The sequence below is a fragment of the Phyllobates terribilis genome, unplaced genomic scaffold, assembly GCF_046119375.1.
Source record: "Phyllobates terribilis strain yellow unplaced genomic scaffold, ASM4611937v1 Scaffold_259__1_contigs__length_2703414, whole genome shotgun sequence".
Lineage (NCBI taxonomy): Eukaryota > Metazoa > Chordata > Amphibia > Anura > Dendrobatidae > Phyllobates > Phyllobates terribilis.
In genome coordinates this window covers 2,275,845-2,303,605 of record NW_027363019.1, presented here as the reverse complement: position 1 = coordinate 2,303,605, position 27,761 = coordinate 2,275,845, and the positions used below count along the sequence as shown (strand labels likewise).

General features: G+C 47.0%; 1 protein-coding gene across 1 annotated transcript; it reads left to right on the top strand.

Annotated features, from left to right (window-relative positions):
- Positions 1-630: 630 nt before the first annotated feature.
- On the top strand, positions 631-27,456 carry LOC141219298 (uncharacterized). Its single transcript, XM_073666066.1, has 6 exons — positions 631-860; positions 5,681-5,907; positions 18,251-18,261; positions 20,699-20,796; positions 20,918-21,035; positions 26,000-27,456. Exons 1-6 carry the CDS (start codon positions 777-779, stop codon positions 27,454-27,456), a joined length of 1,995 nt encoding a protein of 664 aa, XP_073522167.1. The 5' UTR covers positions 631-776.
- Positions 27,457-27,761: the final 305 nt, after the last annotated feature.

Sequence of the window (27,761 nt, the reverse complement as noted above, 5' to 3'; positions counted from 1 at the left end):
GTCACCGACCACGACCGATGGATCCTGTAACTAAGGCTCCGATCACATCTACAAGATGTCACCGACCACTACCGATGGATCCTGTAACTAAGACTCCGATCACATCTACAAGACGTCACCGACCACGAGCGATGGATCCTGTAACTAAGGCTCCGATCACATCTACAAGACGTCCCCGACCACGACCGATGGATCCTGTAACTAATGCTCTGATCACATCTACAAGACGTCACCGACCACGACCGATGGATCCAGTAACTAAGGCTCCAATCACATCTACAAGACATCACCGACCACGACCGATGGACATTGTAACTAAGGCTCCGATCACATCTACAAGACGTCACCGACCACTGATGGATCCGGTCTCTAGGCCTCTGGTCTCCTCCTGGAATCCCCTCAGTGCTGACGTCACACAGATCCTGCTCTGTCTCCAGGAATATAATCTGCGGGGAATGTTCTCTGCTCTGTATATAATGTCTCCTGGGCGCAGTTCTCTGTATAATGGCTGATAACAGAGAGAACAGAGATCCAAGAGAAGTATGAAGTGTCTGCTGCACTGAGGGGGAGGAGCTGTGGTGACGTCATCATTATCACAGGTCCTTCACTTCTCTCCTGAGCTCCGCCCCCTGATCACATGGCGGTGACGTCACCACAGGTCCTCTAGCTCTCAATGCAGATCTCCGTCCTGGTTGTGTGCAGCTCTTGCTCTCTGTTATCAGCCGGCAGGACGAGATCCCTCCAGCTGATCCAGTTTTCATCCCTCCTTCTCCTGAATGACCCCGAGGATGGACGAGGACGAGACCACCAGAAGATTATTACACTTCACCCTGGAGATCATCTCCCTGCTGAGCGGAGAGGTAACTCCTCTACATTTCTATCAGCTTTATTGTGTTATGTAACTACTCCAACATCTATCTGTTATGAGAGCATCATGATGTGGGGGCAGAGACCCTGATTCCAGTGATCGGTCGCTTACTGTGCTGCTCGCTGCAGTTCTGATGAAATCCCTGTTTTTTCTGCTGTAGCTCTAGTAGTGCTGTGAGCTCTGTATAGCTCCACCCACAGCCCTGATTGGCCGCTCTCTGTACACTGTGCATAGGCAGAAAGCTGCCAGTCAGTGGCAATAACTTGGTGACAGATTCCATTTAACCTCTTCATGACATTCACCGTACATGCAGCACCTGATGCAAGCAATCCAGAGTATTAGATCAGCGATCCGGGCAGGAAAAGTTGATGTCCCGTCCAGAGACAAGGTCAATTAGTGAAAAAAAAAAAGTTTTTAAAATTTGTAAAAACATTTTAAAAAAACAACAACAAAGAAAGGAAAAATTATTAATTAAATACACATATTTACATAAAAATAAATAAAGTACACTTTTGGTATCGCTGTGTCCAGAACGACCCGATCTATAAAACTGTCCCACCAGTTAACCCCTTCAGTGAACATGGTAAAAAAAAAAAAAAAAACCTAAGCAAAAAACAATGCTTTATCACCATAGCGCCAAGCAAAAAAGGTAATAACACGCGATCAAAAAGGCGAATGTAAATAAAAATGGTATCGCTGAAAACACCATCTTGTCCCGCAAAAAAACAAGCCGCCATACAGCTCCATCAGCCGAAAAATAAAAAGTTATAGCTCTCAGAATAAAGCGATGCAAAAAAAAATTGTTTTCTATAAAATAGCTTTTATTGTGTAAAAGCGCCAAAACATAGAAAAATGCTATAAATGTGGTACCGCTGTAAACGTACTGACCCGAAGAATAAAGCTGCCTTATCAATTTTACCACACGCGGAACAGAATAAAAAAAAACATAAAATTTTTTTCTGTAAGTTCTGTTTTTGTTTATTCTGCCTCCCAAAAATTGGAATAGAAAGTGATCAAAAAATGTCACGTGCCTGAAAATGGCACCAATAAATACGTCAACTCATCCCGCAAGCTGTCACATGACTGTCGGCCAAAATATGGATAAATTATAGCTCTTAAAATATGGCGATGCAAAAACTAGATTTTACAAAAATGCGTCTTTTTGTGTGTGACAGCTGTCAGTCATAAAAACCCGATATGATTCTGGTATCGCTGTAATCGCACCGACCCGAAGAATAAAGTCGTTTAATCACTTATACCACACGAGGAACGGCGTAAAAAATAAACTCTAGGGTTAGGGTTAGGCTAGGGTTAGGCTAGGGTTAGGGCTGGGGTTAGGGTTGTGATGGCGTTGGGATTTTTTTCAAAATTAAAAAACAAAAGATGACGATATGGCGACTAGTGTCGAGCGTCAGTGCTCGCTACTTGAGTTTGCATCAGGTGCTCGGGTATGCATTGAGTATCGCGGGTGCTCGAGTCTCCACCCCATATGCATTGTGGCCAAAAAAACCTCGCGGGGATTGCCTGCCATGCACGAGCGATCCCCGCATGTTTTTTTTTGGGTGTCTAATAACCATGAAACATGCGAGCGGGGACTCGAGCACCCGCGATACATGGTGCATACCCGAGTACCTGATGCAAAATCATGTAGCGAGCACTAATGACAACTTATTCAATATGATGACCTAATATTATCAAATTCTGTGTCGTACCTCTGGGTTCAAAATGTTCACTATACCCCTTAATAAAATCCTTGAGGGGTCTAGTTTCCAAAATGGTGTCACTTGTGGGGGGTTTCCACTGTTTAGGCACATCAGGGGCTCTCCAAACGCAACATTGCGTCATAGAATCATAGAATGGTAGAGTTGGAGGGGACCTCCTGGGTCATCTGGTCCAACCCCCTGCTCAAAGCAGGATTCACTAAATAATAATAATTAGCGTCCGCTAATTATTCAAGCAAATTTTACATTCAAAAAGTCAAATGGCGCTCCTCCCCTTCCGAGCCCTGCCGTGCGCCCAAACATTGGTTTTTCCTCACATATGGGGTATCGGTGTGCTCAGGGGAAATTGCACAACAAATTTTGGGGTCCATTTTTTCCTGTTACCCCTGCGAAAATAAAAAATATTGGGTCTAAAGTAACATTTTTGTGAAAAAAGTTAAATGTTAATTTTTTTCTTCCACATTCCAAAAATTCCTGTGAAGCACCTGAAGGGTTAATAAAGTTCTTGAATGTGGTTTTGAGCACCTTGAGGGGTGCAGTTTTTAGAATGGTGTCACTTTTGGGTATTTTCTGTCATAAAGGCCCCTCAAAGTGACTTCAAATGTGATGTGGTCCCTAAAAAAATGGTTTTGTAAATTTTGTTGTAAAAATGAGAAATCGCTGGTCAACTTTTAACCTTTATAGCTCCCTAATAAAAGAAAAATTTGCTTCCAAAATTGTGCTGATGTAAAGTAGACATGTGGGAAATGTTATTTATTAACTCTTTTGTGTGACATATCTCTCTGATTTAAGGGCATAAAAATTCAAATTTTGAAAATTGCTAAATTTTCAAAATTTTCGCCAAATTTCCATTTTTTTCACAAATAAACGCAAGTGATATCGAAGAAATTTTACCACAATCATGAAGTACAATATGTCACGAAAAAACATTCTCAGAATCAGGGGGATCCGTTGAAGCGTTCCAGAGTAATTACCTCATAAAGTGACAGTGGTCAGAATTGTAAAAATTGGCCTGGTCATTAACGTGCAAACCACCCTTGGGGGTAAAGGGGGTTAATATTAATGATATAACTTAATATTCAGAAGAATTAAAGGGGTATTCCCATCTCCAAGATCCTATCCCTATGGGATACCGGATATATAGTGTGTTTCATATAAATGCTGTGTTTTTTTGTGTAAACTGCATTTTATATAAATTGTGAGACCTGCTGACAGGCAGCACAAAAAGGGTTAATCTTCCTCTAACAGGCTTGATCATGTGACCCAGCTCTGTTTAATACGCAGAAGCTTCTGGAAAAACACCTCTGGGCAGTCAGCCAATGACTGCAGCTCTAACAGTCACATGGGAGTGGGAGGAGTTAAATCCTGTGAGGTAGTTAAGGATTGAAGAGGCAGTTGGTGGTCAGACATTTTGAGAAGAGGAAGCCATTTTGTAGGTGAAGGAGTTACCTACCTTCTCCCTGACTGCTGCGCTTAAAAAGGGGACAGACACAATAAGGGGAGCTGATAGTCTTCATATTAGGAAGAATTACCTCAGGGCAGAAACAGAGCACAGCGCTGAGGAAGAAATATTCAGATTTGATGAAACCAGAGGTTTCCAGGATCTGCCTGTCTGCAGGTGCACAACAATATTCAACCATGAGTGTCATCCTGTACCTCAGCTCCCTACCGCTTGTGAATAAGGCTATGTGCCCACGATGCAGAAATGAAGCAGAAATTTTCCTGACCATTTCTGCATCTCCTTGCCAGAAAAATGCATGCGGATTCTATGTGTGTTTTTGACGCTTTTTAATGCGTTTTTTAAGCGTTTTTGAAGCAAAATAAAGTTAATGGGGGAAAAAAAAGGCCAATAATGTCATTTCCTAGTCAAACCCCTATTCACCATTTTTGAAGTATTCAGGATGCCACAAGAACTGCAGTACCTGTAATTAATATATAAAAAATATATATACACATACATACTCTATGCAGATATGTACGCGTGTGTATACATGGGCACCCCCCCCCCACACACACACACACTCCTCACCCAGTATCCAATTATGGCTCTTTCACACGTCAGAATCTCCGGTACGAATGGTGATGACTTTTTCCACACATACCGGAAACGCACACAGACCCATTTCAATGTATGCTTGGTCACGCATATGCTGTATAATAATCTTACATTTCAATGTATTTAAAAAAAAAAAATGGGTGGGTTCACGTGTATTTTTAATAACCAGCAGAGGGAAAGCAGACGGCTGAGGGCTGATATAGTCTGGGAAGTAGCCAAGGATCATGGCCCCTTCCCTTGCTATTATTATCAGGCCGCAGCAGTTAGCTTAGCCTTTACTGTCCATTCTATAGTGGGACCAAAAAAAAAAATGACAGTGTCCCCCTATAAATTGGAGCCAGCAAAGGCTAGGCGGACAGCTGCGACCTGATATTAATAGCCTAGAAAGGGGCCAAGGTTATAGGCCCCCTCCCAGGCTATAATATCAGCCCTCAGCTGATATTAGCAAATGCCTCTAATTAGAAATGTAGTATAGTATTTTTGATTCGCCACTTACCTCATGTGCAGAGCATCGCAGGACCTTAGGTATCCATGGTTACGTCCACTGATAAAATCACAGTTAGTTGGCTAGCTGCTAGTGGTCATAACCATGGATACCTAAGGTCCTGCTATGCCTGCACATGGGGTAAGAGAGCTAGCGAACCAAAAATACTATACTACATTTCTAATTGAAGGTATTTGCTAATATTATTATTATTATTACACCTACTACATATTGGGATGGGATCTTGGAGATGGGAGGACCCCTTTAACTGAAAAAAAAAACTAAAGAAATTAACTGGAATATACATGAGTGTACATGCAGCATGCAAGAGCGTGTTCACACATGGCCCAAATAGGGTCACTGTGTAATTTTGATCAAAATTAAAGTCAAACTAATAAGAACTGAAAAAATTGGCCTAATCAGAAAGGTGAAAACAGTCTCGTGGGTGAAAGTGTTAATAGGAACCTGTAATTAGGTTTTGGGTTAGAAAGCCACAACTATTTCATTATCTCTCTGGGGTTTTGTGTTTTACCACTTTTCTCCATACACAGGATTACACAATAGTGAGGAAGACACCGGGGGAGGGTGTGACTCCCATCATCCATCTCCAGGAGTCAGGAGGGCGGAGCCCGGGCCCCATCACAGAGCCTCCCCCGCACCCCCCGATACATGAGAGGAAGAAGAAGAAGATCCTAGAGCTCAGCAACAAGATGATTGAGCTGCTGAGCGGAGAGGTGACTGCTGGGACATTATACAGGACAGCACTGGAGGATTCTGGGTGATGACTGGAGAGGTGACTGCTGGGACATTATACAGGACAGCACTGGAGGATTCTGGGTGATGACCGGAGAGGTGAATGCTGGGACATTATACATGACAGCACTGGAGGATTCTGGGTGATGACTGGAGAGGTGACTGCTGGGACATTATACAGGACAGAACTGGAGGATTCTGGGTGATGACCGGATAGGTGACTGCTGGGACATTATACAGGACAGCACTGGAGGATTCTGGGTGATGACTGGAGAGGTGACTGCTGGGACATTATACAGGACGGCACTGGAGGATTCTGGGTGATGACCAGAGAGATGACTGCTGGGACATTATACAGAACAGCACTGGAGGATTCTGGGTGACGACCGGAGAGGTGACTGCTGGGACATTATTGACTCGCCCCCTGGGCCGTGGGGCACTCGGATCCGGGCAATAGGAAACGATGGGGGTAGTAGTGGCAACCCTGTTCCGTGGCTCAGGGTGGTCAGGCCAGTGGTAGTCTGCTATGCACTATTGATAATGTCCGACTACGCCACCCGTGGATTGCGGTTATTAGGAACCGCCGCTGCATGCAGACCGCTGGGGCAGATGAGGTGTGCAGCTAGGGATGGTGTGACTCCCCACGGGAAGAGTGCGGCCCCAGGGCAGTGTGGTGGATGGTGGGAGTGATGGTAGTGAGAGTTCCAGTGCCGGTAGTGCTGGAGGAGCAAGGAGCACACAGACAACAGGTTGCAGTCCAGGGTCTTTACTAAACAGGTAAACTGACCCACAAACAGTCCCAGCTAGGAGGGGACCTGGATGTCTGAGAGCAACGGGGAAATTGGCCCTGGTAAGGGTGAGGGTGTAGGCCTACCGTGCTTTCTGCACTCCTTCTGGCTATCTCCTCCTTATAGGGTAACAGCCCACGTTTCCGAGCTTTCCGTGTTTTCTCGCCTGTATGGCCTGCGACGTGGGTTCCTTTCTGCTCCCAGCCTTGTACGGCTTTACTGGTCCCTTCGGTTGTGGCAGGGCCTCCAGGCTTCTTAGGCCAAGGAATGTATAGTCCCTTGCAGACTGGTTATCTGCTGGAGAATGTGGAATCCTCCCAGCCTCAGACACCAAAGTCTGGTAAAGTTAAGTCTTTTCTCTGCCAAGACAGGCTCTCATTGCCTCTTGTCTCTGGCTTGTGGCTCTCCTCCTGCCACACTTCCTCTTAGGTGCAATCAACTTTCTGTCCCTGCTCCACTCTGGGATACGTCTCAGTGCTGAGACAGGTCATCCAGTTCTCTCTAACCCTGCCCCCAGTACCAGCTTTTATAGGGGCAGCCAGCTCCCCCTACTGGCCTGAGACAGGAGGCATTGCATGCTAATGTTCCCCTGACCAGAGAACCTCCCCCTTGCTCTCAGACACAGCTTTAATACATTTTGTGGCATCCAGGCCAGGGTGACACATTCCCCCCTAGTGAAATTTAGTACTCCGGGACTAAACAGTAAACAAAGACAATATGCATAACAATAAAACATTAATAGACAGATGATGCACAAATTGAGTTCTTAAGGTCACAATGTGGTCTGTGACCGGGCGTCCATATCACCAACACAACGGGGAGCCTTAACCAGGTGGGGGTCTGTCCTACCCCAAGTCCTTTACAGTCTTAGTTCATTCCTGGGTTAGGCTCTGAACGCAGTCCATACAAGGTCCCGGTTATAAAAAGTCCATAACCTTTGAGTCCTTACGGTAACTGCAAGAAACTGAAACACGCTATTAATAATCACGCAGGTAACTTGGCAAACAATTCAACATTTGGTAACAGGGTTATTTACAATCTTAGTGCGCTCTATATTCTCCAGCGAGCGGGTATCTGCCCCTTTGTGCTCCTGGTTGACCTACGTAGCCCACTGTCTGGTGGTGGACCAACCTGGCTTTCCCTACTAGCATTAGGGGTACAGGTGCCAGCTGGGTGTACAGGTAGGGCAGGCAGCTGTCTGCGGATTCTTTGGCTTACCGCAGGCATGGCAGGCTCACTGTCAGCAGAGGGTTGACTCTCCTGGGCTGCTGGTACAGGCTCTTCTGCCTCTGGAACCGCTTGCTCCTCTTCACCTTCCGGCTCTGGTGTTGGTTGTTGCTGTGCCGGTTGCAGGAAATGCAGGACGGGTACCACTATGGCATCATTTATGCGAGTCCAGGACTGAGGGAACTCTCCGAGAACGGTGCTGATCATTTCTTCCTTGTCCTCTGCGGGTTCAAGGTCACTCTGATCTTCTTCTGCACTACAGAGTTGCTCGGGGCACCTTTTGAGGTGGTCTCTGGAGACGACACTAGTGGTTTCTCCTCCGTCCTTGGTGATTACGCACACCTTTGGGTTGTTGTGGTCAGACTGCAGTACGGTGTAGGGTTCCCTTTCCCACTGGTCGTCCAACTTATGTAGCCTTCTTTTTCACTTTAGGACTTGCTCACCAGGTTCTAGGGGACCAGCAGGGGCGTGTTGATTGAAAAGTCTTTCTTGCCTCTCTCTCACCTGGGCCAGGCTCTTCTCCACACTCTCCTGTACCTTCTTGTACTGCCGTTGCCTTTCCGTATCCCAGTCCGCATCCGGGGCGGTGTCCTCAGGTATTAGGACTCCCATCTCCAGGTCTACGGGCAGCTTACCTGGTCTAGCTCGCATCAGGTAAGTCGGGGTGCAGTTTGTAGCATTCACCGGGATATTGTTGTACATGTCTATCAGGTCCGGCAGTTTTTCTGGCCACAGGCTGCGTTCCTCCAGGGGCAACGTCTTCAGGAGATCAATGACTATATTGTTCATTTTCTCACACATCCCGTTGGTTTGGGGGTGGTAAGGCGTTGTACGAATCTTATTACAGCCATAGAGGTTGCAGAACTCCTGGAAGATTTCAGCTTCGAACGCTGGACCCTGATCTGGCCTCTGTTTGGGCTGTCAAGTCCTTTACCGGGACCACCACTAGAAAACGGGAATAGTGGTCCACGATTGTCAGGGCGTAGATGTATCCGGACCGGCTTGGAGCCAATTTGACATGGTCCAGAGCTACCAGCTCCAGAGGCTGCGTGGTGACGATGGGCCTCAAGGGTGTCTTCTGGCTGGCACGGTCCTTCCTCCTTAGGTGACAAGGGCCACAGTCTCTGCACCATTTTTCTACAGCTCCTCTCATGCCGACCCAAAAGAATCTTCCTCTTAGTAGGAACTCCAGTTTCTTCCAACCGAAGTGTCCCGCTCTGTCATGGTAAGCCCCCAGGACCATAGCTGCATCCCTCCTTGGGACCACGACTTGCCAGGTCAGCTCATGCGTCCGGTGGTTGACAATCCTTCTGCACAACTTGCCTTCGTAGAGGAACAGCTTGCTCTTCTCCTTCCATAGCTGCTTGACTTCCTCTGGGGCATCTGGATCTAAGCGGGCGTCTTCCCGGGTCAGCAGATCTTTCACCAGGCGGACTGCAGGGTCACTATCTTGGGTCTCGGCCCAGCTGTGGTGAGGTAGGGGATTCATCATCACAGTTGTTAGATCCTCCTCCTTCACGCGGTGAGAGTGTTGAGCGGCTCCATATCGGTGAAACGCGGGGAGTTCTACCTCCTCCAGCTCTTCTGGGTCTTCGTCACCTTCAGGTAAGTGAGGCATCCTCGACAGGGCGTCTGCGTTGGCATTGGTTTTGCCTGCCCGGTACTTGATCACGAAGTCATAGTTGGAGAGACGGGCCATCCACCGCTGTTCCAGGGCACCCAGTCTTGCATTGTCCAGGTGTGTCAACGGATTGTTGTCCGTGTACACGGTGAACTTTGCGGAGGCCAGGTAATGCTTGAAGCGTTCCGTCACGGCCCACACCACTGCCAAGAATTCTAGCTTGAAGGAGCTGTAATTCTCCGGGTTCCTCTCAGTGGGTCTCAGCTTCCGGCTGGCGTACGCGATCACCCGTTCTCTGCCCCGTTGGTTTTGGGACAGTACGGCTCCCAGTCCCACATTACTGGCATCTGTGTGGAGAATGAAAGGCTGGCCATAATCAGGGTAGGCCAGGATCTCGTCCCCTGTGAGGGCCATCTTTAGCTGGCGGAAGGACTCCTCTTCCGGTTTATCCCACTTGAAGGGCGGCTTTTGGCTCCTGGACTTAGACTGTCCGATCAGGAGGTCCTGCATAGGAGCTGCCATCTTGGTGAAACGGGGATGAACCTTCGGTAGTAGCCTACCAACCCGAGAAACTGTCTCACCCCTTTGATGTTCGAGGGGCTTGGCCAGCTCTTGATTGCCGTGACCTTGTCAGGGTCGGGGGCCACTACTTTCGCGCTTACCACGTGCCCTAGGTACTGGACCTTTGGTTTCAGCAGGTGACACTTCGATGGTTTCACCTTCAGGCCATAGCCTGCCAGGGCTTCGAACACCTCGGCCAGGTGCTTTAGGTGGTCCTCGTAGGTCTTTGAATAGACGATCACGTCGTCCAGGTAAAGGAGGACCGTCTCGAAGTTTCGGTGCCCTAGACAGCATTCCATCAGCCGCTGGAAGGTCCCTGGTGCGTTGCAGAGCCCGAAAGGCATACAGTTGAACTCACTCAGTCCCATCGGGGTGGTGAAGGCGGTCTTCTCCTTGTCAGCCTCTGCCATAGGAACCTGCCAGTACCCGCTAGTAAGGTCCAAAGTAGAAAAGAAGTTAGCTGATTTTAGTGCGGCTAAAGACTCCTCTATTCTAGGCAGCGGATATGCGTCTTTGTGGGTGATACGGTTGATTTGTCTATAGTCGACGCACATTCTCATGGTGCCGTCTTTCTTTTTGACCAGAACCAAGGGGGCTGCCCAGGGGCTACAGCTGTCTCTAATAACCCCAGCTTCTTTCATCTCTCTTAGCATGCCCTTTGCGTTCTGATAATGTGCAGGGGGTACAGGTCTGTGCCTCTCTTTTATTGGTGGGTGGCTCCCTGTGGGGATGTGGTGTTCTATCTCTTTTACTCTGCCGAAGTCTAGCAGGTGCTTACTAAAGACTCTCTCGTACTCCTGTACCACCCGGTAGACTCCTTGTTTTTGGTGCAGGGGAGTGGAGTCAGCACCCACATGGAGTTTCTGGCACCAGTCCTCCTTTTGTTTCTGGGAGCCATTACCCTCCGCCTGTGGAGATGGAGGCAAGGCTTCCACGGCCCTGATAGCTTGGTGTTCGACAACAAAGAGTTTGGCGAGTGTAGCGTACCTGGGTAAGTGTACTTCCCTCTCCCCAATGTTGAGGATGCGGACGGGCACCCTCCCATGACGGACATCAACCACCCCCCGGGCTGTCAAAATGGTGGGCCTGCTGTCTGAGTACACGGATTCTACCATGGCTTGGTAGTCTCTACCTCTCAACCCGATTGCAGTCCGACACTAGATCATCATTTCACTTTTGGGAGGCATGGAAATGGGGAATGGGTCACTCAGTCTTACGCTACCGATCTCACCACCAGACAGTTCTACCTGCTGCCGTCTCATCAGGGCTTTTATCTCCTTGTTGAGGACTCTCTGTTGGCTGGAACTAGCATTCACCGCCACCTGTTGTAGAATTACAATTACCTCTGAAAGACAATTTTCAATTACATTAGTACCCACAGTTATTTTAGGGTGACTTTCACGACGGTCAATGTCCACAATAATCACTCCCTGTGCCGGCAGTTCAACTTTAGCAATTTTAATGGTCATCTCCTTGAACCCCATCTGCGGCACGGGTAAGCCATTACTGGCGATGATGCTCAAGTTACTGTCTGGATACCGTGTGATATCAGCATCAGTCCAATACTGCTTAAAAAGTACATAAGGGATAGTGGTTACTTGCGACCCAGTATCCAGCAAGGCGCTCATGGGGATACCGTCCAGCACCACGGGTAAAACCGGGCGCCCCCCAACATACTTATCACGCCAATTATAAGGGCCTGGTGATCTTATGCCTGGGGGTTGGCCCTCTGCCCCAGGTTGGACCCGTTTAAATTACAGTACCTGGAAATGTGTCCGGGCTGGTTGCATCGACGGCAAATGGGCTGTCCATCCTCTGCGTAGCGGTCTGTGGGCCTCCCTCGGAACGACGGGATCCTCCTCTGTCGACGCCACGGGACATCCTCCGGACTTGAAGCCAGCTCGATGGGTCTTGACGGGTCCACTTGCAACGCCTGGACGGTCCTGGTCAACGCCGCGACGCTCCTGGTCAGCTCCTGGACTTGGTGGTGCAGGTCTTTCGACAGGGCTTGGTTCAGGGCCTCTGCATCAGCCCCCACGGGGTCCATAGAGGAGGGTGCCGCCTCCTGGTGGTAGGTGAGAGCAGGGCGCCGGGGGTTTATAGCGCCACTGGTTGCAGATTCACGGAGCACCCTTATGGCCCTGTCCTTAAATTGGGCAAAGGTCAGGTCGGGGTTCTGAAAGAACATGAGGCGCAGTTGGGCCCTGTGGGCACTAGACAGCAGTCCTTCTATGAATTGTTCTGTTAGCAGCTTATCCTTTTCCTGCACACTGCCAGGGTCAGTTTGTTGAATAGCCCTCAAGGCTTCCTGCAGATTTAGGGCATAGTCTCTGATGCTGTCCTGTGCCCGCTGCTTACATCCATAGAACCTCATTTTAATCTCAGCGGAGGTACCTGTGTCAAAGGTACCCCGCAGCCGGGCCAGAATACCCTTCACAGTCCTTTTCTCCTCAGTGGGCCATGATTTTACCTCCCTTTGGGCTGCGCCAGTTAACTGCCCTGTTAATATGCTGACCTTCTGTTCCTCTGTCAGGGGGTAAACGTGGAACAAACTGTATAGCCTTTCCTTGAAGTCAGTTAGGGCATGGGGCTCCCCTGAGTATTTGGGCAGCCAGGCCACTCCAGGGATGTAGGGCAGGGAAAAGGGCATCACCGCTGCTGCAGCTGCGTTGGTGGTAGTGGGGGCCTCTGTGTCCGACATCTTCCTCCCCCCTAGTTAAGCGTGGCCTACCTTCCGACGATCCTCTTCTGTAGGCCACGGCTCCGCTGCTGCTGCTATGGACGAGGACCTGGCGTCGCGTCCTGATGACGTCAGCGTCGCTCTCTCTCCCTTCCAGGACCTTGCGCAGCGTCGGTGCGTGGGGCGGAGCTTCGGATCTCGCGCGGTTTTGACGTCCACGCCCCTCTTCTTCCCGCGCGGCGTCCTGAAGATGGCGTCCGATGGCGGGAAGCAGCTGCGGATGGCGGGAAGACGGCAGAAGACGGCGGGAAACGGTCCAAGATGGCGTCTGATGGCGGGAATCGGCTCCGGATGGCGGGAAACGACTCCGGACGGCGGGAAACTTCGCCACAGGTAAGTTACAAAAGTCTTTTTCAGGCACGCAGTACCCGGTGGTTGCGGGCACGAAATCCTGCCGACTACGCCAAAGCTGACTCGCCCCCTGGGCCGTGGGGCACTCGGATCCGGGCAATAGGAAACGATGGGGGTAGTAGTGGCAACCCGGTTCCGTGGCTCAGGGTGGTCAGGCCAGTGGTAGTCTGCTATGCACTATTGATAATGTCCGACTACGCCACCCGTGGATTGCGGTTATTAGGAACCGCCGCTGCATGCAGACAGCTGGGGCTGATGAGGTGTGCAGCTAGGGATGGTGTGACTCCCCACGGGAAGAGTGCGGCCCCAGGGCAGTGTGGTGGATGGTGGGAGTGATGGTAGTGAGAGTTCCAGTGCCGGTAGTGCTGGAGGAGCAAGGAGCACACAGACAACAGGTTGCAGTCCAGGGTCTTTACTAAACAGGTAAACTGACCCACAAACAGTCCCAGCTAGGAGGGGACCTGGATGTCTGAGAGCAACGGGGAAATTGGCCCTGGTCAGGGTGAGGGTGTAGGCCTACCGTGCTTTCTGCGCTCCTTCTGGCTATCTCCTCCTTATAGGGTAACAGCCCACGTTTCCGAGCTTTCCGTGTTTTCTCGCCTGTATGGCCTGCGACGTGGGTTCCTTTCTGCTCCCAGCCTTGTACGGCTTTACTGGTCCCTTCGGTTGTGGCAGGGCCTCCAGGCTTCTTAGGCCAAGGAATGTACAGTCCCTTGCAGACTGGTTATCTGCTGGAGAATGTGGAATCCTCCCAGCCTCAGACACCAAAGTCTGGTAAAGTTAAGTCTTTTCTCTGCCAAGACAGGCTCTCATCGCCTCTTGTCTCTGGCTTGTGGCTCTCCTGCTGCCACACTTCCTCTTAGGTGCAATCAACTTTCTGTCCCTGCTCCACTCTGGGACACGTTTCAGTGCTGAGACAGGTCATCCAGTTCTCTCTAACCCTGCCCCCAGTACCAGCTTTTATAGGGGCAGCCAGCTCCCCCTACTGGCCTGAGACAGGAGGCATTGCATGCTAATGTTCCCCTGACGAGAGAACCTCCCCCTTGCTCTCAGACACAGCTTTAATACATTTTGTGGCATCCAGGCCAGGGTGACACATTATACAGAACAGCACTGGAGGATTCTGGGTGATGACCGGAGAGGTGACTGCTGGGACATTATACAGGACGGCACTGGAGGATTCTGGGTGATGACCGGAGAGGTGACTGCTGGGACATTATACAGGACAGCACTGGAGGATTCTGGGTGATGACCGGAGAGGTGACTGCTGGGACATTATACAGGACGGCACTGGAGGATTCTGGGTGATGACCGGAGAGGTGACTGCTGGGACATTATACAGGACAGCACTGGAGGATTCTGGGTGATGAGCGGAGAGGTGACTGCTGGGACATTATACAGGACAGCACTGGAGGATTCTGGGTGATGATCGGAGAGGTGACTGCTGGGACATTATACAGGACAGCACTGGAGGATTCTGGATGGTGACCGGAGAGGTGACTGCTGGGACATTATACTGGACGGCACTGGAGGATTCTGGGTGATGAGCGGAGAGGTGACTGCTGGGACATTATACAGGACAGCACTGGAGGATTCTGGGGGTTGACCGGAGAGGTGACTGCTGGGACATTATACAGGACAGCACTGGAGGATTCTGGGTGATGAGCGGAGAGGTGACTGCTGGGACATTATACAGGACGGCACTGGAGGATTCTGGGTGATGAGCGGAGAGGTGACTGCTGGGACATTATACAGGACGGCACTGGAGGATTCTGGGTGATGACCAGAGAGGTGACTGCTGGGACATTATACAGGACGGCACTGGAGGATTCTGGGTGATGAGCGGAGAGGTGACTGCTGGGACATTATACAGGACAGCACTGGAGGATTCTGGGTGATGAGCGGAGAGGTGACTGCTGGGACATTATACAGGACAGCACTGGAGGATTCTGGATGATGACTGGAGAGGTGACTGCTGGGACATTATACAGGACAGCACTGGAGGATTCTGGGTGATGAGCGGAGAGGTGACTGCTGGGACATTATACAGGACAGCACTGGAGGATTCTGGGTGATGGTGGTGTCGTTGTTGTCAGGTTCCTATAAGGTGTCAGGACGTCGCTGTCTATCTCTCCATGGAGGAGTGGGAGTATCTAGAAGGACACCAGGATCGGTACCAGGAGGTGATGATGGAGGAGCTCCGGCCTCTGACATCACCAGGTGAGAGGAGACTCTTGTTGGCTCCGGTGGATGTGATGGCGTCTCTCGGCCTCGTCCTATAATAGATGATTTTTCTCCAGATTTGCTCTGGTTTTCTCTACATTTTCTCACAGCTTTCATTCCCTGATTCTTCTCTTCTGATCTGTGAGTCGCGGTTTCTCCGCTGTCGTCTTCATCAGTCTTGAGTCTTCGTCCTCGGTGGCTTCTTTCAGAATCTTTCACCTTCCTTAGAGCATCGGTCACATTTTGTCTGCAGATTTCCCAATGGAATTTTTCATAAAGTCCCACATTCAATATAACAGCGGATCGTCCTTTGCTTTCCTTATGAGGAGGTCAGAGTTCTCGTTAAGTTCTTTCAGAGCTCGTTGCTCTGATATCATTAGATTATGATATTTCTGTCCTTGAAATTTTGTGTTCCTTTTTAATGTAAGTAGTTCATCTTCAATCATTTCCTAGAAAACATCCAAGACTGGTGGACGAGACTTGACCGGATAGTAATAGAGATTTTTTTTTTATAACAAACGATTGAAAGTAACTGTCTGTTGTGTTGAATCGCTGGAGTTTTATGATCAAGAAGTGAACCCTGTTCATCAAAAGTTCCAGTTCTATTGGGAACATCATCATGAGAAACTTCTTGTAACGAGTTCTCCATGTTCTCATTCTGTTCATTGACCATGAAATGACAACGCAAAGTGAAAGTTCTCACAAATTTATTCACATCTAATGAAGTTCTATGAACGTCAAACTCAATTGTCGGGGAGAAGGTTAAGCCTTTGGATAGAACTGTAACTTCAGCCTCTGTTAATTACTGTCACTAAAGAGATGAAGCGTTTTCTTCAAAGGGCTAAAAATATATCTTTATTATTAACAAATAAAAAAAACATATAGAGGAATACCATATGTATTCATATACAAATACAATATATACAAAAAGTGAGGTACCAGTTCAGGAAGAACAATGGTGGTATACCTGGATATAAAGCTTGGTGTACTGCACTGCTACATCTAAGGCCCAGACCAAAGGTGAAATTATCCTATTAAGTAAATACGAAATATGGGTCCAATTATATGTTAGAGAGTATACTAATGCGTAAAGGTCCATACTATACATCACATAAGTAATATATAATATCAGTTATTTATATCATTAGAATGAAAAAGTTTCTGACTAGAGAAACACTATCACAAGTAAGCATTATACCTCATAGACATAAAGGATATAGTAATAAACATATAAAGTGATAGGTTCAGTCAGTATGCTGGGCAAAGGTGATACAAATAAGCATCAACAGACCAAGTGCAATAGGACACAATAGATAGACATAATGGTAATGTTACCAGCAGTGCAGGAAACCAGGGACCCAACCAGCAAAGGCTAAACAGACAGCTGCCGGCTGATATTAATAGCCAGGGAATTGGATATTGTCCCCCTCCCAGTGCAAGAACACCAGCACTCAGCTGCCCAAGAATTGGCGCATCCATAAAATGCACCATTTCTGGCGCCTAGCCTCGGCTCTTTCCACTTGCCCTGGTGCGGTGGCGAGTGGGGTAATACTATTGGGGTTGATGTTAGCTTTGTAATGTTTGCTGACTTTGAGCCCAGGGGTTAGTAATGGAGAGGCGTCTATAAGACACCCCCGTTACTAACCCCGTAAGTTTAGTTAAAAAAGCACACACACAGAGCAAAGTCCTTTAATTGAAATGAACACTCCCAGACCCTCTTTTACCCTTTATAAAAATCAAATTAAATTACAAAATAATCCTCACCTGTCCGCAGATAATCCTTATGTGATGCTGTCCAACAAAAATCCCCAGCCGTGCTACATCTGGATTGTTTGATGTGACTGCTCAGCAAGCCAGTAGCGTGAAAATTCTCCTGCAGTGTCTAGCGCTGCTCTGACTAAGGTCACCGGAGTTCATAGCCGATGAGCTCTGCTCACCTTACTGACGTCACTGCTCGCTGCACTGACCAGTGTGTCCTGGCTGGCGTGCCGAGCCATCGCTCAACACACCATACAGATGTAGCAGAGCTGGAGTTCGTCACGGGACATCATCAGTATGGATTATCTGCTGACAGTTGAGGATGACTTTGTTTTTTTATTATTTTTCTTTGGATATTATTAAATGGGTAAAAGGGTCGGGAAGTGTTTTGTTCAAATAAAGGACTTTGCTCTGTGTGTGTGTTTTTTACTTAAACTGATGGGGGTTAGTAATGTGGGTGTCTTGTAGACGCCTCTCCATTACTAACCCTGGGCTTGAGATCAGCTGACATTACAAAGCTGACATCAACCCCAATATTATTATCCCATTTGCCACTGCACCAGGGAAAGTGGGAAGAGCCGAGGCTAATGGATGCGCCATTTTTTGGGCGGCTGCAGGCTGATGTTATTAGTTTGGGAGGGGGTACAATATGCATGGCCCCTTCCTAGGCTATTAATACCAGCCTGCAGCTGTCTGCCTAGCCTTTTCTGGTTATTAAAAATAGAAGGGGCCCCCCACATCATTTTTTTGGGAGGGGGTCACCCCTTGTTAATAACCAGTAAAGGCTACGCAGATGTTAATATTAATCCCCTGGGAAGATCTATGTTAATTAATGTTTATTACCCGCTTCCCAGACTATAAGCATCAGCTGTCCGCTTTCCCCCTTTGCTTTTTTTACTTTAAATTCTTTAATTATTAGCTAAATCCATGTACAGCAGCTCCACACGCCCTGCCCTGATGATATATCTCACTGACTCATTTCTATCTTTCTAGATCTATAAAAAATGTTTTATTAGTTAGAAAATTAGCCTGAAATGTCAGAGAATGACCGTCTGTAAAAGCTGATGTTATAAACGCGTTTGATACGGATGTCATACAGATGCGAGACAGGTGAGAGAAGTCGCATCGTACTCGCAAGACAATCATCCTACTGTTCAGGAAGATCCGACCAATTTTATTTCACCCGATGAGTGCGATCCCTTAAATGCGACATGTTAGTAACGGCTGATTGACGTCAAACTGGCCATAGATATAAGTATTGGGGAGCAGGACTGCAGACTTAAAATGCAAAAGGGGGAGAACGGAGGAAACTTAAAATTGGTTTTGTAAATTTTGTTTGAAAAATAAGAAATTGCTGATTAAACTTTTAACAAAAAAAATAAATATGATGTGAAGTAGACATGTGGTAAATGTTAGTTATACCGTACAAAATAGTTAATACATACCTGGTTAAAAGGCATAAAAATTAAAAGTCCAACATTTTTTTTCGTAAAATTTTCGATATTTTCATAAATAAACGCAAAAAAAAAGCCAAATCCTAAATTTACCACTAACATGAAGCACAATGTGTCACGAAAAAACAGTTTCAGAATCAGCGGGATCCATTGAAGCTCCAGAGTTATTACCTCCATAAAGTGACAGTGCTCAGAATTGTAAAACATTGGCCCGGTCAGGAAGGTGAAAACAGACGCGAGAGTGAAGGGGTTAAAGGGATGTTTGTCAGAAGAATATGTATTATGGAGGTTTTCTGTGGAGTCTGACCAGACAATCTCTCCTTGGCTCCCCGTGTGCATCAGTAAGCGCCCATGACCCCGGTGCCGGCTCTCTAGTTGTCCTTTCTACACATTGATAGGTGCTAACCGCTGTGTACCGGGTGCTCCCCACAACACCGTCCTTCCGGGTTCTGTGACTTCATCCGTCCGCCGTACATGTGCCCTTTTTTCCTCCTTCAGAGACAAACACAGATCTTTTTGCACACTTGCTGCCTATTTTAGTGTTTATATCGAGGCGGATGTTGAGAGTTATCTCTATTTAAAGAAGAATAAGAAAGCGGTAACTCGTCTTTTAATAGAACGGAAGGTTCTCTCCTCTTAGTGATCCCAGAGGATCCTGTCCAGGAGGGAGGCCGTGTCCTCATGGTGACATCATGAGATCTCAAAATATAATCACTGGTAAATGGTCACCGTCCTTCCCCCAATCTCCATACAGTGAATTAGGAGAGAAGAACCCGATGGATAGAAATGTGGAGCTTTCTCCAGCTCCTCTGTGGTTCCATCCCTGGAGACGAAACTTGGAGAAGTTGTGTTTCTTAGTACGGCTGCTCCATCTGACTGACGAGGGTCTTCTCTGTCCCTCTCCTCAGGGTCCTCATCCTCCGGGTGCAGAGCAGAGAGCATTAGGCTTTGGCCTCGCTGATTATCACTTCATACTTGAGGCCACAATGTGCTGGTTCCTTGGTACCGGTGGTGAGGACCACAACAATGTAATTTATTCCCTGATGCATAAACATAGAATTACTAGTTCTGAGAGACAAGTCTCATATATAGACTGATACACGGCAGGTCATGTATTCAGTCTGTGTGTCTCCACAGATGGATCCAGGAGGAGAAATCCACCAGAGAGATGTCCCCGTCCTCTGTATTCACAGGACTGTCCAGAGGAGAATCACAACATCCCGGAGGATCATCAGGTAGATGACACTGAAGTCCCCACAACATCTGACCATGAAGTGATGGGACCTGAGCTCATCTTACATTTTTATTTTTAGGGTGAAGATCTGGTTGATATTAAGGTTGAGGTTATACATGGAGCACAAGAGGCGACCGCAATATGGGCCGATCAGCAGGGTGAGGAGGGGAGACTGTCATGTCTGTTCTGTGGTCACCTACTACTACTCCCATAATTTCATCATAACATGTGTGGTAGATCGCTCACACGGAGGTAGACACAGGTACACTGTTTCTTTAAAAACTTCTCGTTGGTTTATTAAAATGCAGCATAAACCAACACTGAGTCCATAAAAGAAATCACGGCCCTTTGGCCAAAAAGTTCTCGTTGGTTTATTAAAATGCAGCATAAACCAACACTGAGTCCATAAAAGAAATCACGGCCCTTTGGCCAAAACAGGAAACAAAGCAAAATGGTAACACAAAAGCACAGTCTTTGTGATAGCAGGGATCCACCTTCTGAGAGTTCAGCAACTCCATATGGTTCAGGAAAAACAAACACAAGATCCTCTCTGGAGCTAGCTTCTCCAGACACTGAACACTGAATGCCTCAGTAGGACTTGTATTTAAACCAAAAACCACACTCTGAGATGGAGATATGGTGAATGACCTCCCACCCTTCACAATGATCATTCACAAAAAACACTCCCTTTTAACATGGAAGTTTAACCTCTTTAAGCAAATAACATGTTGGAGCAAATTTCATGATTTCAATTCACAGAAGCTAATAGCCTCCGTGAAATATATCTTCCCTCTATCACTTTACCAGTGACTTTGCCACACATGACACAATCTATTCCGTCACTGTGTGTTTCCTACAGATGGATTCAGGAGGAGAAATCCACCAGAGAGATATCCACGTCCTCTGTATTCCCAGGACTGTCCAGAGGAGAATCACAATGTCCCGGAGAGTCATCAGGTAGACTGTGCTGAGCCCTGTACCGGCTCTGTGTATAGGGGACAGTTCTGATTGAGGTCATAGATGTCACAGATTTTGGTGGTTTCTTGTATTGTGCTGATTGTTACATCTGATATATCAGGAGGAAGATCCAACTAAGAATAAAGTGAAGGACGAGACAGAAGAAGAAGCGATGACGAGGGGGGATCAGCCGTGTGTGAGTGACGGGAAGGAGGAGATTCCGGTAGATGTTTCCACAGGTGTGTAATAATGACCGGCGTGTGATGATGATGATGACCGGCGTGTGATGATGATGATGACCGGTGTGTGATATTGTATGAAGTCTCCGGTGCAGTGAAGCTTTATCCGTTGTCCTCATCACAGCAGAAGCGTCCGGTGATGGCGCGGCTGCTTCTGTAGAGTCCGGCTGTGGACTGATGAATACCGGGGCCGCCTTCACACCTCTTCTTAATGATTTAGGAAGCACATATTAGTTTTCCTTCACCTTCTATAATATTCTTTCCATCCTTTACGTCCATATTTTCCTTACACAAGTCCCTGCTGCCATATAAATGACTGAGCTTGTGCTCCAGGTAATGAATCTCCCCGTCCTATGGATCTCGGGGATGTAGCAGCCTCTGCCTGGTGCTGACGAGTGACGACACATGTCACATGTAGAGTCGTCCTACCTGTCGCCTCTGTTTGCCTCCCACTGCCTCCTACATTGAGGCCGGCGTTCTGGTCCCTCCTCATCCAGGCCGGCCGCCCGGTGGCATGAAGACCCCTATGGTAAGTCAGTAAGTGCCGTGCTATGGATGTGTGGGTCAGACATACGGCTGTCGTCCCTCTGCCACTATGGAGGCCATCTTGGATGTAGGACGACCAGAACACAGGTCTCAGTCGGAGGCAAGCGGAGGCCACCAGGTAGGTGACAGTACATGACAGATGTTTAGTCCTCTGTGCCGGGTGGAGAATTGCTTCATCATAAAAGGGATTAGGAGCTCGTATCTACAAACAGCTGCGATGGCCGCATCTAGAGGTGTCGTTATCTTACATCATGTCGGTTTTTGAGTTCTGGTTCAACCAACGTATAAACATGGAGACTAAATACTACCCAGAGGGGGCGCCCTTCACCATGCACGGATTATATCCCCTGTCAGCGTCTCATTTATGGTGAATCTTGTAATATGGAGAGATTCACTATATGGAGAATAGTATTGGGCCACACGCATTAATCACTGCATTCTGGCTTCTCCTTCAGGCCCTGTTGTCCCCCCGGTGTATAACATCCAGCCCTGTCCCACCCCCCAGTATATAACATCCAGCCCTGTCCCACCCCCCAGTATATAACATGTGGCTCCTCGGTATGTATTGGTTACAATTTCAACTGCTGGGTATATAGATCCTGGGGGGCATACTCAGGGGGTGATATGTGCAGGACAGGCCACATGTTATACAGGGGTTATATTCACAATAACCAGGGTGTACTTTATTATAAGAGCACATTGTGATTTTGGGAACGTCCCTTTAGAAGAATCTTCACTCTCGGTCTCTCCAGACAAACAAGATGTCGTCTAGGAATCGTCCCCCCATTTGAGCCTCTAACGTGAATAAATAATTCTCTTCCAACAGTAAAATACATAAATTACCAAAAGAAGGTGAGAAGACGTCCTCATCCAGGTTCCGAAAGTTTTAAGTTTTTTTGTTTTTTACCAATAAATTGGATGAAATTCTTTTTCCGACAAGAATTGTTACCAAAGAAAGAAACTGCTGCTCAGATTCCCGGCCGTTCCTCCGACATTTATGAATGACATGATAACCGGGTGTCACCGTTCTCCATACATGTGTCCCCACACTTCTGACACTCAGCGCTGATTGGACAATGTAGGGGAACAATGGTAACGCCCAGTTGTCAGTATTTTCTTACATTTATAGGGTGAATAGCAGGAGAACTGCGCAGCTTAGTGACCAATAACATTATGACTCCGGAAATGAGAGGACGAGAAAGTGAAAAAAAAAAAAAAATTAAAAATTAATAGAATAATGTATCTGTAAGGCCGATAATGGGGGAAATTATTTACAGATAAAATGACCAAACAACTTACAATCCTAGAATGTTCTGGTTGGAGGGGACCACCTCCAGGGTCCCCGTATCCAGCCCCCTGCTCAATGCAGGACTCACCATCTCAGACAGATGTCTGTCCGGCCTCTGTTGGATTGTTTCTTCCATTCTTGATGGTTTATTTCTCATTACTGACCTCGCTGTATGAGGAGCTTTTTTGTGGGGGATGAGTTGTTTTTCTCATCTTGTTACTTTATCATCTTTATTCTGCTGTTATTTTTTAGAATTTTTCTCTCTTCATGAGCTGCACAAGTTGAGTGATAAAACGACCGTCCACCCTGAGACTGAGAAGTGACTATACGGTTATCATATATAGACTCCCTTCCTTGTGTCCTCCATCTGCCTCCTGTAACAGTGAACCGATGGAGGAAACCTGGCAGTTCCTAATAATAAGGCGCTTACACACAGTCTCCATACAGCCGGTCCCAGAGGTTTCCCGGCTTCCATCTTTTCACCACTGTACAGTGATCTGGAGTTACAGCACAGACACCGGGGCTGCTCCACATAGTAGTGCTGGCTGGTAGAGCGAGCTGGCAGAAGAAGGCCGACATGTCAGATCAGATCCAAAGATGGCAGGTGCTAGACAATCAAGAAGCGGGACGAGGTCAGAATCAGGAAGCCGAGTAAGAATGGTCCTGTAGATGGAGGCCTAAGTCATCCCGGGGTATTATGGAAGCCAGACAAGGTTACCAAAGACAAACAGGAGCAATGAAAGCAGGTGCAGAATACATCTGTAACTGGTGACGCCCCGCAGACTGCTGGGAGATTAATAGGATGTGGCGCTGCCCCATAGGTCACAGCACAGGAAAGGCAGGGGAGGGTGGGGTAGACGTATTACTGCACTCCCCATACCACTGCACTGGCCATCCTGGAAGCCGGGGGAAGGGACCACCGATCTGAGCTGAGGGGGCAGCGGAGGGCAGAGGACCCCATAGGGGACTGTACAGGGAAATGTGTAGTGTTCAGTCCCAGGGTGGAGGGTCGCTGTAACTGCGGTAATACAACTAATCCAAGCCAATAACAATATATTTATTTCATTTTCTTTTAGGACTTTTCTACAATAAATACTTTGTTTCTTTTCAGACATTTTTGTGTTACCAAATCCTGGCGGCCATAAACCATAAGCGATGTATTGTTACATGGTGACAGTATTCCTCATTGTTCCCATATAATATACACAACGTCCTGATCAGTCTTTATTACACAAGAATAAGAGGAATAAACTTCATGAATTGTAAGAATAGACGAGATGGAAACAGGAGACTTTGTCCCCGGAGTCTCCACAGAAATCTGCGTATTTCTTCTTCCGTCTCAGGATTCTCGGTTCCGGGGTAAAATCTCTATTCAGTTAGGAAACATTGTTCCATCACTGAGATTGGAGGTGACGGCCGCTCCTGATAAGATTCTGTGTAGGGGGAGGGGAGAGGAGGGCGGGGCTAGAGGCCGAGCTCCTCCCATCTACATGGACTCTGACCAGTAGTGACCGTCCTCTCCTATCTCAGTAATGGGACGCGTACACCCGGCGTCAGAGGCTCAATGCAGTGAGGAGGAGAAGCCGCGCGCATGCGGTAGGTTTGTCATGTTCTCAAGCCCCCAAAGCCGTGATGACATGCTAAGTGGGACGACTACTCGGGTCACGAACTCCTCATCGACAAGTCAAAGGCCTCATTTACATATCATAAACTTTAGAAATACAATACTTTTTCTAAAGATCTGTTTGTGTGTTTAATGTAATAGAGATGATAGGCGGAGAGTTTATATCTACAGACACAGCTGCTGCGGGTTCTGGGGGCACAGGGAACGGACAGTTTCCCTTTAAACATAATTTTTAAGGACATATATTTAGTGTTTTGGGCCGGGGCGGATGTATCACATGTGCAGTAGGTTCAGCTGCATATAGACCAAGTAATGTAGGGAGGCTCCAGGGGATAAGGAGGCTCTGTGGTGTAGGGAGGCTCCAGGGGATAAGGAGGCTCTGTGGTGTAGGGAGGCTCCAGGGGATAAGGAGGATCCGTGGTGTAGGGAGGCTCCAGGGGATAAGGAGGATCCGTGGTGTAGGGAGGCTCCAGGGGATAAGGAGGATCCGTGGTGTAGGGAGGCTCCAGGGGATAAGAAGGATCCGTGGTGTAGGGTGGTTAATGGAATAAGGAGGCTCCAGAGGAGACATGGAGGCCCATTTGCACTACAGGTTGCTCACATACTGGAATCGTTCCACTTTCTACCTCTGTAGATTTTTCTTCTCAGACATTGGGAGAAGGACTCCCCTGGGTCCTGTAATTAGGATTTAACCCTGTAATATGATTTCGGTGCTATTTCATTCTTCTAAAGGTTCGTATCATGTCCTTAGTAGGGTTGAGCGAGTATGTTCTGTCCGAGTATGCTCGGGCCGAGCTCCGAGTATTTACAGCTGCTCGGTGATAAGGTTAGATCGCTCCCGTGTGCATGATTTGCAACTGTTTGACAGTTTTATTACATGTGAGGAATGTGTAAGAAATAGACATTCCTCACATGTAATAAAGCTGTCAAACAGTCGCAAATCATGCACATGGGAGGGATTCAATCATATCACCGAGCAGCTATAAATACTCGGTGCTCGGCCCGAGCATACTCGCCGAAAGGGTTAATCAACATACTCGCTCAACACTAGTCCTTAGGCATACTGTGGACATGATTACGGTGGCCACCTTTATGAGGCCCACCTTTGTGATTAGTCAATGTCATTTGCATACGGTAATATAAGATTAAAACTCCATTGTTAATTGCGTGGACACTTTTCTACACTGAGGGCGAGATAGGAAGCTTGAGAGAGTGAAATGGCACTGGTGGTACATTAAGGGGGTAAATCCTGATGACAGGTTCCCTTAAGAACTGTCTATTTGCTGTCTAATCTCTGCCACCCCTGACTTGTGCCAATGTCACCAGATTATAAGTGTCATTCACTTTACCCGTCATTGTGTTAATGTTATGGCATGTAGTTGTCTTCCTTATTACCGGTACTTTCACTGACGAGGGTCTTCATTGTGAGATCCAGAAAATACATTTAGAAATCCCTTTTGTGTTGTAGATTAGATGTGATTTTTTTTCTATCTTTCCTCCTTATAGGAAATCCTTGTGGGAATAACGGTTCATCACTAAATTGTAAAAAAGAAGATATCATGAAGCAGTCTAATGGAGGAAACCTCATCACCCTTCCTGCACCTCCTGGACTTCACAGCACTTCACCTTCTTATAATCCTCCTGATCATGAGGAATCATCTCCTGAGCAATCTCACATTGTTACCACTATTCCAGGTGACGAAGTGGATACAAGACTTCAGTGTGACAAGCAACTAACTAAAAGCTCAGCTCAGACACAAAGAAAGCACAAAGGAGAAAAGCCATACTGCTGTTCAGAATGTGGGAAATGCTTTACAAAGAAATATAATCTTGTTACACATCAGAGAAGTCACACAGGAGAGAAGCCATATTCATGTTCAGAATGTGGGAAATACTTTACAGATAAAAGGAATCTTATTACGCATCAGAGAATTCACACAGGAGAGAAGCCGTATTCATGTTCAGAATGTGGGAAATGCTTTACATGTAAATCAAGATTTATTACACATCAGAGAATTCACACAGGAGGAAAACCATTTTCATGTTCAGTATGTGGGAAATGCTTTACAGATAAAGGGACTGTTATTAGACATCAGAAAACTCACACAGGAGAGAAGCCGTATTCCTGTTCAGAATGTGGGAAATGCTTTACATATAAATCAAATTGTGTTAAACATGAGAGAATTCACACAGGAGAAAAGACATTTTCATGTTCGGAATGTGGGAAGTCCTTCACAGGTAAATTAAGTCTTGTGTTGCACAAGAGAAGTCACACTGGGGAGAAGCTGTATTCATGTTCAGAATGTGGGAAATGCTTTACAGATAAATCAAGATTTATTATACATCAGAGAATTCACACAGGAGAAAAACCATTTTCATGTTCAGTATGTGGGAAATGCTTTAATGATAAAAGGACTCTTATTAGACATGAGAGAATTCACACAGGAGAGAAGCCATATTCCTGTTCAGAATGTGGGAAATGCTTTACATATAAATCAATTTGTGTTATACATGAGAGAATTCACACAGGAGAAAAGACATTTTCATGTTCAGTATGTGGGAAATGCTTTATTGATAAAAAGACTCTTATTAGACATCAGAAAACTCACACAGGAGAGAAGCCATATTCCTGTTCAGAATGTGGGAAATGCTTTACAGAGAAATCAAAATGTGTTAGACATGAGAGAATTCACACAGGAGAGAAGCCATATTCATGTTCAGAATGTGGGAAATGCTTTACAGATAAAAGGAATCTTATTAAACATCAGAAAATTCACACAGGAGAAAAGCCATTTTCATGTTTGGAATGTGGGAAGGCCTTCACAAGTAAATTAAGTCTTGTGATGCACGAGAGAAGTCACACAGGGGAGAAGCCGTATTCATGTTCACTATGTGGGAAATCTTTTGTAAATAAATCGTATCTTGTTAGACATGAGGAAAGTCATACAGGAAAGAAACTGTAATCATGTACACTGTGTGTTTTAAAATTTTTAATAAAATTGCTCAGAATAATGAGTACACTTCCTTTGATAAGTAAGATTGTCATTAATATCTCACTGAATACCAGAACAATTTCTAAAATTTTCCTTTCCCCCATGACCAGCGCCACACGAGAGAGGGAATTCACCCAATAAGGACAGGACAGGAAGCATACTGAGTAAGAGGGCTGCACCTCTACCCCGCATCATTTTGGTTTCCTGTCCATGAGGGAACCTGAAGCTGAAGAATCAGGAGAGGAAAGTTAAAGGAGAAACTTACCCAGGCCTTG